Below are 20,469 nucleotides of genomic sequence, written 5' to 3'. Positions count from 1 at the left end.
ACACACAAACACACATATAATAAGCAAGCATATATGGGAACCTAATCAAAATTTAAGGGTGCTTATCGATTATGTTTTATACAAGTACCCTCTAGTGAGCAGACAAAGAATGACAAAGGCATACACCCAAATACGAACATGCAATAAACAAGTTCATATAACGGGCCTATTCAACATTTGGAAGTAATCGTTGATCATTCTTTATACTAAGAGCCTTGAGTGAAGGAATGTAGCATGCCTTGTATTAGCATCATTAAGAAATGCCTTATGCTTAGTCACTTTGCCTATAGTTGTTGTGTTTGTGATGCATCCTCACTTATGGTCTCTACCTTTCACCTAGCTAAATACAATTTTACTAAAGTACAATGGCTTATATCTTATAAAGATTTTGTTTTATGTTATAATGACTACTTGTGAAAAAATGATGTGAAAATTAAAATAGTGCAATTGCATGTGTGTCGTAATCCCACATTGATAACAATTATGAGACGCCAATAAAAGAAGCATTGAATATACCAAAAGCTTTTCAATGCCAAAGATGGCTCAGGGGTGCAGCCACTAAGCTGACAATGGTATATCCCTTGTCAAGGCTATCGTTCCATGCCAATATGACTACTTGTGCAAATCAAAGTAAAATTTGAAAACAAAATGGTGAGTGTGTATGTGTGATTATCCTAAATCTATGTTGCATGACATGCCGAAACGTTTCGGAGATTTCGAAACGGGTCCATTTAGAAATATCACCTCCCAAAAATGGAAACATCGACTAAAATGTCTTATATATATATATATATATATATATATATATATATATATATATATATATATATATATATATAGTGAATAACACAAGAAAAAAAGGAATTAGACCCATATATGACAATTTAGAAGGAAAACCATGTCTATATTAACTCTCATAGATGATGGTACGACACTCGTGTTTCAACATTTCGAGTACCAATACGGCACGAAACATCAAGTTCCTAAATGTTTCGTTTTACATGTCCCAAATAGCAACAATTGTGAGACACATGGTTAACATTTAGACCTATTAACCTAACTTGATTGTAGTTAACTCTAGTTCAAGCATCATTTAAACCTAATATTGCTTAGTAGTTACTATCAAGGTTGAAACATGGCATTCTAATAACGTCCTACCCTACACATCAAAAAATCACAATGTAATACCAAGTATTTTTGGAATTCATGTCTATATGACAAAACCTAAAAATAATTATGCAAATGGCTTAATTTTTCAATTATGATTCTTATGTCCTTTATGAAGCCACTTGTTTATGATTTCCATCTTTTTGATGGGTTAAATGCAAGGGGAACAATTATGAGTCATGGGGGTAGAAAAAACTTTTCCAAATTGTTAGTTCACTTTGCACCTGTTACTAACATTCTCTAGACATCCCTACATGCATTGTTGTTCCCTTTGCTTATGATTGTCTTTGAAATGCCTTTTTAGATGCAAGCTTTTGAAATCACAATAACATAATCTTTATTAGGATTTCATTCAACAATAATATGACCACTTCGCATAAAAAATAAAGTAAAATGCATAGAGAGTTTGTGTGTTTTTATATGTGTGTACGTGATAATGTTCCATTGGAAACCACATCGAGACACAAGTGATTATGAAATACTATATGCACCCAAAAAAAACACTTTGTTAGTCCAAAAATTTTAAGTCACTCTAACCTTGGAGTGTAAGTTTTTAGGTTGATTTAATAACATCCTCCCTTACTTTATAACATTCATTTATTTCCCACAAGGTTGAAACATAGAATAATTTATGTTATTCATCAATTCTCATGTGACAAACACACATGGACCTAAGTTATTAACCTTTGTTTCCTCCAAATCTATTTCGATCATCACTTGTTTTTATAATTATAACTAAAACTGAAAGTGAAACTCTATTTTCATCATCACTGGTTTTTGTCACTAAAAATAAAGATTAGGGCATAATCAATTATCTCATCTTATCGAACATACCCTGAGATGTACAATCTAGTATTTGATGCCACTCAAAAAAAATCATAAATCATGGCTTATTAAAATACACATTAAACAAAGTCTCGCGCTAGAAATCACATGAGAGAACTTTTTGGCCGACGCGTTTCAAACCAACAAGTGTGGGTCATCATCAGGACCAGATGAAGAGGCGGACCATGGCAACGGCTTAAATAGAGAGCAATGTAGAGACATAATTTCAAGTAACGGCTATATTTGAACAATAATGTTTAAATTATAATATTAATTTATTAATCAATTAAAACAAATATTATTAAGTAATGGCTATATTAAACAGCTAGTTTTTGAAAAAAAATATTTAAATAATGATATTATTTCATTAATTTATTAAAAATATTAATAGGTAACGACTATATTAAACGACTAGTTTATGAAAAATAATATTTAAATTAATTTATTAAAACCAAATATTACTAGTTTTTGAAAAATAATATTTAAGCTCCCCTAATCGGGGTGACGGAGTGGGTGAACAAAAGTAATGGCTATGTCAAAGGCTAGGAGACGCGAGCACTGCTTACCGCAGCTCACATGATTATAGTGCAGAACGTGGAGAGGTATTGTGGATCAAGAGGGATGTCAAATGGGAGAAGTGGCATGAGGAATGTTGGGAAGAGGAGAGGTGGTAAGGACAACGACATAAGGAGGATGGGACGGCAGGCAGGTGCGACAGAGTATGAAAGTGGGGGTAAGGAAAGAAGGATGGATAGATTGCGAGGGAGAAGACAGAGGAGAGCAACGAGCAAGCCAAACACGCATCCAACAAGCAGGAAGAGTAACCTCATGTATGTTTACTGTCTTTTCTCTGTAATTCGCAAAGGAAAATTCAGTATGATGGGAGGGGAAAGGAACTGGGGTCAGGGAGGGAAGGAGAGACCTCGCGTAGAGGTTATGTTGTGTAAACAGAGCAATAGTAGCGAGAGGGAGTGGCCCGGTAGCTATGCTTCGAGGCTGGAAAGGATGGAGGGCTTGGAAGATAATAGGGAGGGGCGCATTGTGCTCAGGGCTAAGGTAAGAAAGGCTAGAAAGGATGGTATCTGGGTGGCAGGGAGGTCTGAGAGTCCTGAAAATTTCTTCAGGCAGAAATTATGGGTAGGTAAGGTAAGCTCAGATAGCAGAGAGGAACAAGCTTGTGAGGGGAAGCCGGGCAAGAAGCTAAAAAAGAATGGGGTGACCTGCAAAGGGGGTAATGTTGCGAAGAGAGGGAGTGGTGTCAGTCAGCAAGGCAGGAAGGGAGAGGAGAAGCTTAGTGGGAAGCTCCCCATGTTCACTATCCCGGGGATGCTTAGAGAGGGGGTCAGGCCGAGGGAACCCAAGGAGGGAGGACGTGAAAAAGGAGGAGAGACAGTAACCAGGGGTCTGAAAGAGAAGCAAGACAGAGGGAGCAGGGAGAAGGTGAAGACCATCCCTGGCTCTTTGGAGTACCTGGGAGCAGAGGAATGTAGACATAGGGAAGCTAGCGCAGGCAGACAGAAACCCTATGAAACAATTGGAATTTGGACGGGTAATGGTCGTTTTATCCTGACTCTGAACTGTGTCCATTGTGAACAGGTCGCAGAGACTGGAGACATGGCGCGAGCAACCAAAGGACGAGGTCACAGAGGACGGGGAAATAACGGACCTTGATCTTAGGATATGGGAACCTCAGGAAACAGGATGGGAAGACAACCCATGGATGAGACAGTAAAGGAAGTAGCCAAGGCTTACAAGAAAGGCACAGATGAAGGGGTAAGGAAAATTATTGAGGAAATGGAGGAAAGGATTATGGAAGAGGACTCAGAGGAAGAAATGGAAGAATGGAAAGACCTCATTCCCGATCCTGGAAATACTAGAGGCAGACTTTCTCAATTTAAACAGACATTACATTTGTACTGGCTCATGAAGACGCTGGTTGGAAAACCGATGGAACAAGTGTCCATGGGGATGGCTTTGATAATTAGAGACATGCCAGATTATAAACGAGACCTGCAAACCATACAATTCCAACTATGCAAGCAAGATATAAGATTAGATAGAATTCAGAGACACATTCCATGCATCGTCGAAATGACCCCAACGAATGGAGATTCAGCAAAAGACCCAGCGAACGTCGAGTCAGAACAGGAAGAACCCAAGGAATACACTGAGTTCATGGATCTCAGGTTACTGTTTTTTTTTAGCGGCTAGTTTGCTTTTAAATGCATGCGTATGGGACCTAAGATTAAACACTGGTTTTTGAATGGTTCTGTATATCTTGCGTGGGTAGATAGACTGCTAACTTTCCAATTTTGGATGGCTTATAATATGCATAGGTGGCCAACAGACTTGGTTTCCCATTGGGCAAGTTGAGGCCACCTATTGACAATATGTGGATTCAGTTTGTTTTTATATAAATAGAAAAGGAGGACCTACCTAAGCTTACAGAAACAAAACAAAACAATAAACAATAAACAAACAAAAAAAAGAAAGATGATATTAGTTTATTAATTTATTAAAATATTAATATGTAACAGCGATATTAAACGGTTAGTTTTTGAAAAATAATATTTAAATTAATTTATTAAAACCAAATATTACTATTTTTTAAAATAATATTTAAACTGTGATATTAGTTTATTAATTTATTAAAAACGAATATTAATAAGTAACCGCCATATTAAACAGCTAGTTTTTGAGAAATAATATTTAAAATAAATAAATAAATAATCAAAGTTAAACTTTAAAGGAGGGGAGTCAAAAATTATAAAAACGGGTTAAGACCCTAATTGAGACAAGATCATTTGATAAATAAATGACTAATGGAAATAAAATAAAATAAATTAAAAATAAATAATGGAAAAATAAATAAAATAAAACAAAAATATACACAAGTCAAATAAACATATACATATAAATAAATAAATAAAAACAGAAACACACACACACACACACATATATATCCAAAGAAAAAATAATCAATAAATAAAACACGGTCAACAATAAAATATGGGACTTAAACCCATTAAACAAATAACAAAAATACTAAAAGGAGTTAAGAACGAATAGGATGATAAAATACATAAAAAAACACGAAGGATGAAGAAAATAAACTCCCATGAAAAATAAATCAACAACAAATACTATAAAAAGGATGCCAATACCTACATAGATAAACAAACAAACAAAATAAATCTCAAAAAGAAGCCTAAAAAACTAGGAAGACAAGACATGGACCCAACTTCCACTAATATTCCAACCATCATCTCTATTCAAATTATTGGGTCTTTTTCCAATTTCTAGGGCCTCCCTCAATTTACGATGATGGAAATGACTAACCTTAGCAACGACTTGGGCCTCCTCAATGCAGATGTGATGCTTAGATTTATCTGCATGCTCCGCCAAAGCAAAAGAGCGGGTCGTGCCATGCTTGCTGTCAGCGACATACTCACGAATTCTTTTGATTAATCGAGCGACCAATCTCACCAATGTAGGAAGTCTCACAAGAGCATGGGATAACGTAAACACCCTTCATATTCTTGGGGTCCACTAGGTCTTTTACAGATCTAAGAGAGCTCCGGATGGTATTTAAAGGCCGAAAGGTTGAAGCCACCTTATGCTTCCTTAGGATCCTTGCAATCTTGTCAGTGGTCCCTTAGATAAAAGGAAAATGAACACCAGAAAATCGATCCTTGGTATCTTTCTTAGCACTAGGACCTTTTTCAGCTCTGAGGAAAGCCTTAGTACATTGGTGTCTACTATACCCATTATTAAAGAAAACACTTAGGAGATGTGCTTTCTCTTACTTGAGATGGTTCTCATCAGAAACTCTTGAAGCTCTAGACGCTAAGGTGTTGAAAACACCAAGCTTTTGAGCTAGGAAATGACGAGAATTAGCATGAAGATATTGTTCCGTATGAGTTTTCTTACGATATACCTGATGAGAGAAAGAGTCATCATCATTCCTTGAGAGGAGGACGTGAAGGAAGGGAAGACTACCATTACATTCAAATTCCATGGTGAACTTTATAGAACTAGATTGATTGTTAAGATGGAGGAAAAACAGTTCCAACTTTTCTTTACCATGGGACCAGATGACACAAGTGTCATCCACAAACCTCTTCCACATCTAGGCAGAAAACAAGAAAAGGGTAAGGCCTTTGATTCAAAAAATATACATGTCAACCATAAATCCAAAAAACAATCTTTGTCGCTGCTTTATCATGGAGATAAAGCTAACATTAATTTGTGATGACCAATTGTAAGCCGAAAACCATGCTTATTATGGAGATAAACCAAAATTAAACTTTTTATCACCACTTGTAAGCTCAAAACCATAGCTCATGATGATGCACATCCATATAGTTTTGGATAAGATTTAGGTTATAAGAAAAATTCAGATTTTCATCCTAGAATTTTTCGTATACACAATGTATTTGTCTCCTTGCGTTGAATTAGCTCTTTACACATGGAGACGAAATGTTTTCGAAGACTAATGGTGCAGTAAAAGGCCATCATATTCATGACGAAAACGTAAAGTATTTGTGATAAAATGTGCTGCAATGATGAAAATGGTAGCGGCCTTCGCCTATGAGTAATTTGGAGACTAGTTTATTATATTTAATTTAAGAGAGCAACCTACAGTTTATGTATGTTAATTTTCTGACTTCAAAAATATTCATTTTGTTTTTAAATAAGCTATCTTATAGTATGCTGAAAACACAATTTGACATTTCACAAGATCAAGTCAGTGGCGTATTTATCACCTTTCAGCATGGAAGGTAGTTCATGGATGTAAACATTGTTGATATCGCTGTTTACTATTTTTAAAATGAGGAATGTATCAAACAAGTAATACAACAAATAGACATTCAATAAAACCTTTGTATACCATATACAGTGGAAGAACACAACAATGTTCAAGCACTTAACTAATTCCAAATGTCATGGTTGGTCATGGATCAAGCAAATCAAGGTCTTCAATTTTTAGGGAAAACATTTAGCCAACAGTGAACACTATGCTCTAGATGGAATAGAAAGAAAAAAATACCAAAATTATTGGGTCCCTAAGCCGATCTCTCTCCCAACACAATACCAAGTTTTCACAAAGATACTCACCACCCGCCATATCTTATCGCTCTTCATGTTGGCTTCCCTACAAATTTATGTACAATTATTCGTCCTTAGCCGATATCTCTCACAACACAATACCAAGTTTTCACAAGGATACATACCGCCTGTAATATCTATTGCTCTTCATGTTGGCTTCGATGCAAATTTTATGTACAAAAATGTTATTGCAGCCATACAAGCTTCCTCAAAAAGTAGTGTGGGAATGAGAAAAAGCTTTCATAGGTCAAGTGAATTACAATTTTTCACACAAAGAAAAGCATTATATTGCATAGCTTTATGTGCTAAACGGACGCTTGGGGTATCCCAAGGGGAAAAAATCTAGACGGTCCCTTATCAAGAGAAATATCCTTTCTAGTGCAGCTCAAGATAAAAATGGCCAGAGAGAGCTAGGGATTCAAATCTAATCTACATCTTCTAGCATATACAGGGGACATCAACAGCATCTAAAACTTTTTTAAATCTAGGATTGCTAAGAACCAAGGGTATCTACTTTATTAAGCTCCCTTTGGGAATCACCCAAGCTAGCCCAAAATGGCAAGCCCCCAGAGTTTATCCTGCAGTATAACATATTTCCAGAAACAAGCCACGCAGAAGTGGTTTTGAAGAATAAGTATTAAAGCCCAACTAAATCATAATAATAATGAAAGAGAGGAGTGTTATTCAAAAAGTCATTAAGGAAGTGCTTAACCGTTCATCCACCAAGCTAATCATTGGCACTGGAAAATGGAATGCTTCCAATTCCTTCGTGTGCTATACATTGAGGAAATTTTGAATAAACTCTAGGAAGTTGAATATATTTCCTTAGTTTCAAAGAAAAATAATATGAGTCTTAAAAGGCATTCTTTGTATGGTCTCTATTGCAACACGGCCTTGCTCTAAGGCCTAGATTATCCACACATGGTGCAATTAAGGCCCCCATATGCCCTACACATGGCCAGAATGAAAGTATTATGCACGATTTCTAATGCCACAGTAAAGGGCCACGTTGTGAACATGGATGGCAAATTTTATCAAAGGTGCAATGACCTTTGAAGTCTATTACAGATCTACACGAGGATATCAAACCCTGGTACTAAGGAAAGTTATTCGATTTGTAATTGTATTTTCATATCCAAAAGGAAATAAATATTCCATTTAATAATAAGCACCAAACACACATTAATGTTTCATATGCTCACTAACAATTGCTGACTGTTTCATGCAAAACCAAAATCAACTGAAAAGGTGGCCATGGAACCAAAACATCCGTCAATGTACAGTTCAAGAAAGGAAAGGTATATACAATGCCAAATAATGTATATAGTAGTCCTTCGGTCTTCCAAGTAAATCTGGATCACATAATATGAGAAGGGTACAAAAGTGTAACAAAGTAAATGGTAATATAGGGAACTCATGCTTACTAGAAAAAAGTCTCTCACTGAGAACAGGTCATCAAATTAGATAAAAAAACATGTAAGATAAACACTGCAGAAAATCAAGCCAACATATTCCCAGTTTCTTTTGTAGAATATGATCCTTTCTCATGCACACTGGGATCAGATCTACTGAAGAAAACTTGTTGCTCGGATACAAAGATGAACCACTGCAACTAGCAGCTAAGATCACATGTTTATAATCTCTATTAATAAAGGTTCGAAGTCAAAGCGGACAACATTAATCCTTGGGTCATCCATCAGACATGATTGATCTTATCATTCCCTTCAAGTGCTCATCAGCCAAAATAATCCTCAAGCTGATTTTCCTTTCCATACTCTTTAAAGTTTCCATCAATCTAAGCGGAGTGAGTATGCATCTGGTTTCATTTTTACATATGTCGGAATATATGGAGATATAACCACAAAAGCCATAAACAATGTGAACTGTCACAAAATAAAATAATCAAAGTAAGATGCAAGAAATCCTGACAAATATTCCAAGAAGTAATGTCAAAGCAGTAAAGCTGAAATGTCTGGGATGACCTTTTCATAAAATCACCTAAATAGTTCCTCTTTATTCCTAAATCAAGCTCAAACGTTAGAGAGAAATGTTACCAATAGAGGCAATGTCAAAAAACTCCATATTGGCCACAATGCCAAGCAGAATCTGCAGAATATAGCACCTTACCAATCAATTTCTACATATGCATGACTTTAAATCTTAGATACTATAATTATTCAGTTGAATTTCAACAGGCCATGCAAATAACCAAATTATATACTAGGAAGCACAGTGCAAACATATACCATAAATAAAATGCTAGACAAAGAAACACGATAAACAGTACTTACAGAAAAAATGCTAGGAGGCCAATTACAGTTGCTGTGGGAATGGCAGCAGGAGCCAATATGTCCCATCTGTCATCGACTTTGGCCATATCCTTCACCCAAAAGGATAGATATAAGAATATCCCAATGTTGCAGGCTACACATAATAACCCAAGATTCAATGCTGTTCTGCACCAAAAAAGACAAGAAATTTTTTAAATACCACTTCAAAAAGACAGGCTTGTATTTCAGCCATATGGAATCTGCATGTATAAATTTTATTAATCAGAGAGTACTTGCAAGTCTTCTATTTGGAATCCATATGGATCTTATGAGAAACTCCATAATCAACAGAATCCCAATAGCATTTCAGATTTCAGTACATATCTTGTGATTCACTTTTACTACAGTTCCCAAACATCAAGTCCAAATGCATGATCACAAACACATTACGAGATTTCAAATTGGGAATTTGTTGATTAGACATTCTAGAGGTCTTGTTACCCCCTGAAAATGCATATCAACCCCTCTCTCGCCAAGCATAGCAGAAGCTAAGTCACACAGTTCGGGTTTGAATGACATTCAGCTTTAGGTTTGACTATATATATATATACATATATAATGAGGTTTGGCTTTAGGTTTGACTATATATATATATATATAAACATTAGAATGAAATATCAACAATGCAGGACCTTCAAATCAGCAGTCAGTGAGGTCTTCAACTCCAAATGACAAGTTTGAACTTTTCACCTTAGTCGAGCTAGCATATGCCTTACAAGCAATGGCTCAGGCTTACAAGTAACGACTCAGGCTTCATGATAGGTCTGGGCTCAGCTACAGGCAACAGTTGACATCAGCTCGCAGGGGATGCCCAAGCAAATGTTTAAGTGCAGCAGATGGTCACTCGGCAAGGGAGGTGGCAAGGCCTGAGTGAAGGTTTATAGGCAGCCATGTCTTGGTGAGCTCAAAGAAGTTTACTGTTTATAGGCAGTGGGGATTCGAGCATGAGGTGGCAAGGCCTAAGCAGAACGTTACAACCAGCAAGGAGGGAGGCAGTGAGTCCCAAGCACTAGCAAAGGGTCTGCAAATAGTCTACAAAGAGGCCCAAGCAACCACAGGAGATGTTCAAGACACAAAGGATAGAGAGATAATGCACGCCACAGAGGATCGAGCTCAAAAATAAGAGATGGCTACCTGCAGATAATTCTTTTAATCAAAGTCAACCGTAACTCGAACCTGCTATTGAACATAAAAGGACCTCAAATTATTTTTTCCTAGGTTCGTCAAATTCCAAACCTGAAAGTTCAGGTTTGAAAAACCCTGTGACTTGGAGCAAAAGATATTTGGATTTCAGTGGCAGTTACATGTTGCTGGGAGAAATCTGGAGACCATGCTCCTTGTTCTAGCATAATACCCCAGTTTTGACCCTGGTTTAAAAATGTATATTTGTACATTATGAAAGAATGGAGAGCGTAGCTATGCAATGGTTTTGAATATTAATAATAAAATCATCATTGACTGCATAAAAACAAGGACAAGAGTATAGGAGACTATGACATTGATACTGCGAGAGGAGGGTGGCTAGAGAGGCTAAATCTTTTTATTCATATTTCATTATAACCATATTTGAATTAGTTGAGAAAAGGTGGATATCTGAGCTTCTTGGGGAAGCCATGTGGCTTTATGAAAGCATGAATATTAAACCTTACCCCTTTGGTGGTTTGAGGGTTCCTCATCCATTGTTGGTGTTCTTGCTTCTGGGAGAGAAGAAGAATTCTAATGTGGAATGCCATTGTTAGTGGTTGTGTGAGAATCCTTGTTATGTTCCAGCTAATAAGATGCTTGAGTGCATGTATGCAGTAGCATTACTGGTGAATCTACCCATGGCTAAGAGTCTCTAGATCTTCTAACATTGAGATTTCCTGACCAATAGCATTGGAGCCCCAGAGAGCAATGGAATAGCCCAAGGGACTGCATTGCAGAGAAAGGGATTCATTTGCTTTAGTTGTACAGGCTGAAGGGAAAAGAGAGTTGGAAACTGAGATTGCCATAGGACTGGTTGAGTAATTGTAATAGTCGTGAATGTTGTGTGACTGTGTGAACAGAGAAAGGTTGTGAGCTAACTATCTGTGAGGATAGAGTTGGCCTAGGCACCCATCCTTGTGGAATCATAGCCTCAACTCGAGGGTGGCTTATTATAAAGAGTGAATGTGCAATAGAGCATATAATTGGGTGGAAGTTGGAACATCCCACGTCTGCAGTCAATTGATGAATGTTAATAAAGATAAACGCTTTCTATGTTCTCTGTATTATGTTTTTGTTGTGTTTATTTTAAGGGTTATTTATCTTTTAATGTTGAATATACTTGTGACCATTTGCATTACATGTATTTAATGTTTCTCAATCATTTGCATGAGCCTATGTATCCGATGCATGTTTTCTTGAATTTCTTACATAATAAGAATTGTACCAAAAGTTTGAATTTCGCCAAAAAACAAATTTTCGAAGGTCACTGTGCATGGGGGTATGCCACATTTAGTTTGCCTCAGCACCACTCATCATCTAGTGGAAGAACAAAGGCATAGAAGGGTGTTGTTGGTTAGATGGAGACTATTCTGGAGGCATATTTCATCATGTCTCCATTTGGGCATATGAATACGTATTTTGAAGAATGGTTGCATGGCTTACATTACATTTTGTTGTCATTAATGCAAAGTTTTGTTCCTAGGTTGAAACCAGGGCCCAGGACCACATGGATGAAGGATATGAGCAAGCAGAGAACTTTAGAAGATGAATGCCCTACCACACAAATGTCGAAGGCATGACTCATGGTGAGGTAAGGGTCAAACAAGGCCCCAAGGGAGAAAACTCCCTAACTTGTAGGAGGTCCAGAGCATGAAATCAGGCAAAGAAAGAAGCTAAAGGAGAAATATCTTGCTAGGAATGATGTCAGGCAATGCTAAAAGTATTTGTATGGTCAAAGAAGTGTCATTTGATGAGAAGTGTTCCACTCCAAGGGCGAAAAAAATTATATTTTGGTTGCTTGATCATGAATCTACCCTCTCAAAGAGGATGTCCCCTCCAACAAGGCATATAAAGCATACTAAGGGTCTTTGTAGGGCATTACACATTATTTGAGGCATGTTGTTCACATGTTTGGAAGAGCTATGTCAAGGTGAAGTAGACACATGTCAATTTATGATCAAAAAAAAACCTAAAATCTACTCTAAGATCTCCCTAACTCTAGGGTTTCTAGGTCTTTTTCAATGTTATTTTATGGATCAGGGTTTTATTTGAAAGATATAAAATTAGGATTCATTTGCTAGAGGCATGACTGGAATATAGGAAATTCTCCTCCAAGCACTTAGTTGAAAATATTTGGGAGGATTGGGGGAAGGATGAGTTCAAATTGAAGTTTTCATCTTTTTTCTACTTTTCGTGGGTTGATTTGATAGCTGGAAATTAATCTTCCAAATTGTCAATGTAATCTTTAAAAAAGGGCAATTTTGCTCCAATAAAAGACATTGGGTAGAGGCTTCTGTTAATTTTAGGGCTATATTGTTCTCTGTTGTAGATAATCGCATTTTTAAACTTCTTCAACAATGTACACGTTACATTCACCCCATATCATCATAATCAATTATATAGAGAGAATAATAACATCAACAATAAGGATCAACAAAAGAAAAGCATACACAATAGAGACACCAGGATTTTGGTCGGAAACCAGGGCAAAACCCTACAAGGGGGAAAACCCAAAAATCAATTCTTCTTCTTCTTTAGATATTCATCAAATGTTCAGCTGAGATACAATGTACAAATATAATGAGACACGTCTTTCATCATCAATCACATTAGGCCTCATAGGACCAACCTGGGATCATACATGATCCTCATATGTCAGTCACAGAGGCATTCTCAAGATCTCTGATAGGGCTCTCTCCAAATCACTGTAGGTAGGATACATCTCTGTCATGATCATATCGCTGTCCTTACTGCCATACTGCCATACATCCCTTTCATAAGGACACGGCATACATTACTGTCATAAAGGAACAAGTTACAAGTATCATGCCATATAGGAATAAGTATCTCTGTCATATATCACTGTCACACTAGACATACATCACTGCCATACTACACTGTTGTACCATGGCCATATATCATTGTCACACATCACATTACTAACATATATATTACTGTCATTCAAACCATATATCACTGTCAAATCATAGATGATGACCTTTCCGCAACTTAATGAGTAACGGCTTGATAACTAGCCCTCTTTGGCTCCTCCAAAGAAGACAGATCCAGGGATTTCAAGGCAGCCCACTTGAATGAGCTTTGTCTCACAGAAGTCGCATTACCTAGGGCACACATGGCAGCCCAAACACAGTGATTTTATTTCTCCAAAACAGTTACTAGGGCACGCGTTTACTACTATTCAATACTCACGCAATAGCCCAGCCACCATACATTACCGATCAATCACACACGCTGAAAACTAACCATAATACTTACCTAGTTGACTTCAGCTCAAGCCCTCAGATTTTCGGCCCTCTGATTAGGGCTTCTTGTGACACCCACACTATCCTTGTTTCTCAAGTCTTGAAGCTCTGCACTGTGCTTCAAAGTATCTCAGTCCCTTTTAATAGATCATATGACCATTGTTTACACAGAAACAAGGGCTCGGCCCTCCCTGCAATTACACAGAAATATAGTGGCCCTTGTCACAGAGAATTAGCCACCAATCCATGCTCAAAAAAACGCCCAGGACTGTCTCCAAACTTGGCCCTATACATTGCACAAGCTAGGCCAATCAAACAGAAAATATGTGTCATAACATTCGTCCATTTCTTCCACAGAGAAGGCCGCATTGGTTACAGAGATAGGCCACATTTAATCTCAGAGATTGACCGCAGATGTAGCCACCAATAGGGCGGAGATGTAGCCTCCAATAGGGCACAGATGATACCTCCAATAGGTCGCAGAAGATATGCCACAGAAATCTGAATTGAATGCCCAAAATGAAGGATAGGTGCCAATTTATAGTTGTTTCCACATGCAAAAGATCACGACCTTTGGGGCAAGCAGACTTGAAACATTATGAGGCCAACATGTGCATTTAGAGGGAAAAACATAAATTCAAATTGCTAATAAATGCCTTTGCCTGAAAAAATTTATCACGTCACATAATAATGAGAGGAGTGCCAAAATAGAAATTTCTTTTTGTCAAATTCAAATTCTCTTTTGGGACAAGATGGATTTTTCCTTGGGGTAATTGGATTTCCCTTGGGGTAATTTATCCCAAAGCTGCCCCAAATTTCAACAGTTTCACCGTCCCTATCTCTTGTTGTAATTGTTGTGTGTGTGTTATATTCTTTCCACAACTAGCCCCATGTGCGGCGGGGTCACAGGGGGGGGGCAAGAGTGCTCCTCGTTCGTTGCGTGGGGCACAGCAAGGGGGTCACAGGGGGGGTTTGAGGGGGGCGGGGGGCGGTAGCCCCCCTCTACAGGGTTCAAGGGAGTGCCCCGGGGAAAAAAAAATTGGACCCTATATTAAGTGGGCGGACCTACCTATGCTTTTGTGCGTGGTTTTGGGCATGATGGTTTTCTGCCCATGGTATTTTGTACATCCGGTCAAGGGAGCTACGGTTATGTTCTAATCCAGGTTTAATGGATTGAGGTTTATGGATGCTTCAGCATATATATATATGTATTGTAACATTGAAAGGAAAATAATGAAAAATCAATCTGGTAGTCCCAGTTTTGGGATCTAGGGGAAAGTCTCTGTGTATATCTGTTTTATGTTTTATGCTCTCACCATTGTTTATTTTCTATTTTTTGAATTCGTATGCAGGTAATTTCTGTATGGGATTAAAACCTACAGTAATCATTGTTTAATTTATAAATATTGCTATTGTTGATTCGGCATATTGAGATGCCATGGATGTCCCTTTCATGTTCATGGTTGCATGTTATTACTTGGTTGTTTTGCACTCCTTGTGAGTTGCATCTTTGAAATGGACCTGTTTTCACTCAGATTGTACAGGGACAGTGCGACAACGACTCAGGTCAAGGGTTGTGACTCTGATCCTTGACCTCTCTGTTCTAGTTGTCTCCCAACAACAGGCTATGGGAGGTAGTCCCTATGGAAGATAAAAATGCAAGACATATTGGCAACCAACAAGTCTGGGAGACATAACTAAATGGCCTAGCTACTTGGTTGATTTTAGCAAGACTTAAAGATTAGATCAGATTTTGAATGTGAGACCAGTGCCTTATGGAGTCAACTTCTTGCTTATTACCAATTAGATGCCAAGTAACCAGAATTTTCAGAGTACACAAGAATAGATAGATTACAATGATCACAAGAACTCAATTTTCAGATCATAAACACACAAAGACAAGTTTTCTATTATAGAAACTCTCAGAAAATTACAAGTGATTTAGGAAGAGTCCCCTCTCCCTTATATAGAGAAGTTCCAAAGACTTTGGATTCCATCTATCAATACCAGATCTCAAAAGCTAGATCTGATATCTAAATTTTGTACTAGGAATATTTTGCACAGTGGATGTTTTCATGGGAAACCCACAAAACCGACATGTTCTTGTCCTTAAAGTAAAAGACTATTCATGAAAGTAAAGTAAAAGTAAATACACAGTGGAGATTCCACCCAGAGGAACCCACAAAAGCATGCATAATTGTACTTAAAGTTTTGTACAAAGAGGATGTTCATTTACGAAGAACCCTCGAAAGCCGAGAAAAGTTCTGAATTATTGTCCTGAGGATTTAATCAATAAGATCCTTTAGGACTCTTGTCAGAATCATAATTTGAATCATTAAAACTTTCATCATGATATGGGGCTTGCCAGTCCAAATTGATGCCAGGTATGATTTGATTTAACCATGGAGGTTCATGACCAAAACAGGCAAAGAAAGGTGAAAATGACATGTGAGGATCCAACTTATCTGGAGGGATTCCAACTTCTCCAAAATACTCAATACTAATTGTAAAGTTATGGCCAAATGGAGAACTGTTATCATGGTTGATTTCAACTGTTGTGCCTCTATACAGAAGATCGAACTCAAAAATATCATATCTGAGAGCTCCTTCTTCCATTTCTTTCTGTAAGGTTGATAATGTTCTATATGGACTTCTGCAATCAAAATCTTCTTTTCTTGGGACATATGAAACCATTAGTATATCCATCCATTTACTCCAGTGTCAGAATGGAGACATAATATCCTCACAATACATAATGACAGAGATTCTTTCAAAGGCTCTGGCATACTAGTGAATACCATAATATTCAATCCAACTGAGATTTGGGTCAAATATATAGATTATCCTGGAATATGGAGCTCTTGCCTAACCAAAGTAAACATGATCATTTTGTATAAGACACTAGTTAATATCATAACTGTGTCGGCCTTCTGATGAATTAAACCATCTTTCCAAAATCATCCTTTGAATTTCAACTGGTAAGGCCTTTATCCTTGAAGTAAAACAATCCCAACAAAAGGTGTATGTACAGCAGGGACACAAGTCAATAGAAGCTTTTTTCCTAGAGGAAGAACTTTCACCAATCTCAAATTTCTTCAACTCAAAATACTTGCTGGAGGCTGCTCCTTCTCTGGTGAGCAAGTCTGCTAAATAATTTTCTTTTTCGGCCTTGTAGACAATGTCAAAATCAAATCCTTCCAACCATAATGCCCATCTGAGAATTCTAGAGTTGCCTTGTTCAAGTAATCTTTTATTACTCAACATCCCTTTCATGTGTTTTAGATCAGTCTTAACAGTGAAATGAACACTCTTAAGGAAGAGTCTAAAACGTTTAATGCCCTTTTTTACTGCAAGAATTTCTTTATGTGAGGAAGGGTATTTGAGTTGAGGGTCTGAAAATGTACCTGATGCATAAGCACAAACTTCCTCTTTTCTGGGATGTTTTTGTAGAAGTATTGCAGCCCAACATGTGTCAGAAGCATCTATCTCAAGGATAAATGGAAGATCTGGTTGGGGTAGAGACAATGGTGGCAACTGCTGTATTTTTTGCTTAATTATTTGGACAATTGTAGTCATTGCAGAGGTCCATGAAGCTCCTGATTTGAGACATTGTTGTAGAACTCTGGTGTCGCGAGCTTGTTCGGCATAAAACTATCTGATGTAATTTAGTGCGCCTAAGAATCTTTGCACTGTCTGGACATCTGGTAGTTGGTCAAGAAAATTTAAGAGAGCAAGCAATATGTGAGGCTGGAGTTCAATCTTACCTTGTGAGATTACCAGACCAAGATAATCAATCTTTGTTTGTCCAATAATGAACTTATCAGGAGAGACAAAACTAAACCATGCTTATATACAAACTGGTAGAATATTTCTAAATGTTGTCTGTGTTGCTGAATATCTCTACTAAAAATCAACAAATCATCTATGTACACAATGACAAATGGTAAATCCCGAAAAATATCTTCCATCCTTTTCTGGAATTTGGATGGGGCATTCTTCAACCCAAAAGGCATCATTGTCCACTGATATTGCCCTCCTGGTACCACAAAGGTTGTTTTAAACCTGTCTTCTGGAGCAATGTCAATCTGCCAAAATCCACTTTTTAGATCAAACTTACTGAAGATATTGGCTTTAGCAATCTTAGAGAGAAGGATCTCCTTGTTTGGCAAGGGATATCTAATTGGGAGTAATGCATCATTTAGAACTTTATAATTGATTACCAACCTTTTCTTACCCCTTTTTTGCTCTGAATGTTTGTTCACATAGAATGCAGGACAGGCCCATGGGCTTTTGCAGGGCTCAATGAGCTTTCTCTCAAGCAACTGTTTTATTTCATTCCTGCAAAGTTCTTGTTCAAAGGGACTCATGTGATTGGCAGATGCTTTTTGTGCTCGATGGGTCTGAGCATCTTTAAAAGGCAAATTTACAAAATATTTTTCCCTAAACCAAAAGGCATCAGGATGTTCTGAAGTGCAATCCTTCTGGAGTTTGGAGACAATATCTTTTAACAAGTCTTGGCCATGTAGGTTAGCATGCTTGATTATCTTTTGAATTTTTGCCAAGTCCTGAACAGATTCTTCAATAGTCTCTAGAGTATCTGTCTTAATTTGGATTGCATATTTGCTTTTAACTGGGACTGCTATCTTGGCTTGCTGCACAGTGAATGTAATAGCATCTTTGTCAACTATGATAGGCATATATTTTTTCACAAAATCTTGTCCCAATAGCATATCACAACCAGTATCATAGTTATACAGGGTGACATAAACAAGAGTAGATGCAAGCAATATAGGAAAATCAGGGGCAAAATATCAAATCTTCATGAGTTGTTTGTTAACAGCTTTGGAATGCAACTAGGTAGGCAGCCAAAAGTATGAGGGAATGACTTTATACTTGCAACAGCTACACATAGCCCCTATGTCGATCTGTGCATCCAATTCATACTGTTTATAACCATCAGTTTTAATCCCAATGGGGATGACCATCCGATCTCCTATGGAACTGATATCAAGAACAGGTTTAGGAGATGTTTCTTCTACCTTAACTGCTGGTATATCTGCACGAGCCAGGACCAAAGCTGTAAACTTTGAATTCATTTCATCAAGTCTCTAAACTTGATGTTGAATCTGATCTGCTAATTCCATCATCTTCTTTTGTTTATTTTTTATATCTTCTTCTGTCTTTCGGATTTCATCCAAAATCTTTTCTTCCTTGGAACATGAGCAAGGGAGTGGTTCTAAGACAGAAGCATAGGAGGGTTTATACCACTCCTCAGGATCTAATTTTGTTTCATTATTTTGTAACTCCAAAGAGTCTTTTAATTTATTTATCCTTGCTTGGAGTATTCGTCGAGGAATTACCAATCCTGGAGCAAGAGCATCTTTTTGTTTTTGGAGAGACTGAAGCATTTCTCTTGAACTTTGTACAGAAAACATAGGGCAATTTGAAATATATGTAGAGTCATCACTGCTAGAAGAACATGATATAGACATTTTCTGGAAATTATTTTCTATATCAAAATCAGTCACTATATACAGAAAAGTATTCATAGTCAGAATTTGATTGTGAAACCAGATCCCAATCAGCAGGATTATATGTGGTGGTGAATAACTCACATATTTTGTTTTGAACTCCTTTCTTTTTATCAGGACACTTGTTAGCCCAGTGTCCACTTTTCCCACAGATAAAACACGTAGATCCTTTTGTTAGTTTTTCTCTTCTTCTGAAGACATATCTGGATCTAGGAGACGTTTTAAACTTCTGGGAATCTTTCTTGAAATATTCTTTCTTTTGTCTAGACCCTTTCGAAGAACAATAACACTTATGGTTCTGGTTTTTCTGAGAACCCTTCTTGGAGTTTAGCAATCCAAACCTATAAGTCTCTATAAAGGAGTCACAAATATTGGGGTTAAAATGCAACTGCTTCTTCACATTCTTCTTTGTTTTATATGCAGCACATTCATTTCTGAGTGTGGTGAGTATATGTTGATGCAATGCAGCCAATGAAAGTGTTTCCATAGAAATTCCTTCAGCAAAGAGAAACTGATGAACTAACTCAAGAATTTTTCCTGTCATGGTGCAGTAGTAGTCTGCAAGCAATTCAAGACTACATAATCTTTGGCTCATGAATAACTGAGCATAATGGTCTGCATCAGTTGGGATGATCGGGATCCCAAGAAATTCATGAGAGAGGGCTTCAAGTATAGCTTGTAGAGGGTCATCAGGGTCAAGGATTTCTAATTGTTCTGCTCTGGTAAAGCTTATCCCACCATAATCTAGCATTACCTTTAGTGCCCAAGTGATTTGAATTTTGGATGACCACATCCTTCGACGATGCTTTAGAATCAGCTTTCTTTTGGAATCCCCGTGCATTTATCTTTTGCAACAAATCAATGTCTGATCTTTGTTCTAAAAATTAATAAATAATGCGTTACCCTGATTACTAAAGTCAGACGGTTTTTCTTCCTTGGCATCAATATCACTCATTTGTTTAGTCCATTTGGAGAAAGGACTACTATGTGGCTGAGATCCCAGGTCTAATCTGGAAGTCTTGGGAGTTTTATTGGAGAAATTAAAATTTCCAGTATGTT

General features: G+C 37.3%; 1 protein-coding gene across 2 annotated transcripts in view; it reads right to left on the bottom strand.

The window, feature by feature from the left end:
- Positions 1-8,379: 8,379 nt before the first annotated feature.
- LOC149187734 (testis- and ovary-specific PAZ domain protein) overlaps positions 8,380-20,469 on the bottom strand; it is a 31,662-nt gene continuing 19,572 nt past the window's right edge. Inside the window, exons 2-4 of one of the 2 annotated variants that reach the window (XM_089411455.1) lie at positions 9,393-9,552; positions 9,156-9,207; positions 8,380-8,984 (exon numbers count right to left, since the gene is read on the bottom strand). In XM_089411455.1, coding sequence (XP_089267581.1) covers positions 8,892-8,984; positions 9,156-9,207; positions 9,393-9,552 — 305 coding nt within the window. In that variant the 3' untranslated portion in view covers positions 8,380-8,891. Of the gene's footprint in view, positions 8,985-9,155; positions 9,208-9,392; positions 9,558-20,469 lie in introns of both variants that reach the window. The other variant, XM_089411454.1, reaches the window with a different exon arrangement.

This window comes from Pinus tabuliformis, chromosome 3_1 (assembly GCF_031772625.1).
Source record: "Pinus tabuliformis cultivar Carrire ecotype Pingquan chromosome 3_1, CPIR1, whole genome shotgun sequence".
Classification (NCBI taxonomy): domain Eukaryota; kingdom Viridiplantae; phylum Streptophyta; class Pinopsida; order Pinales; family Pinaceae; genus Pinus; species Pinus tabuliformis.
This window is presented reverse-complemented; position numbering and strand designations above follow the sequence as displayed.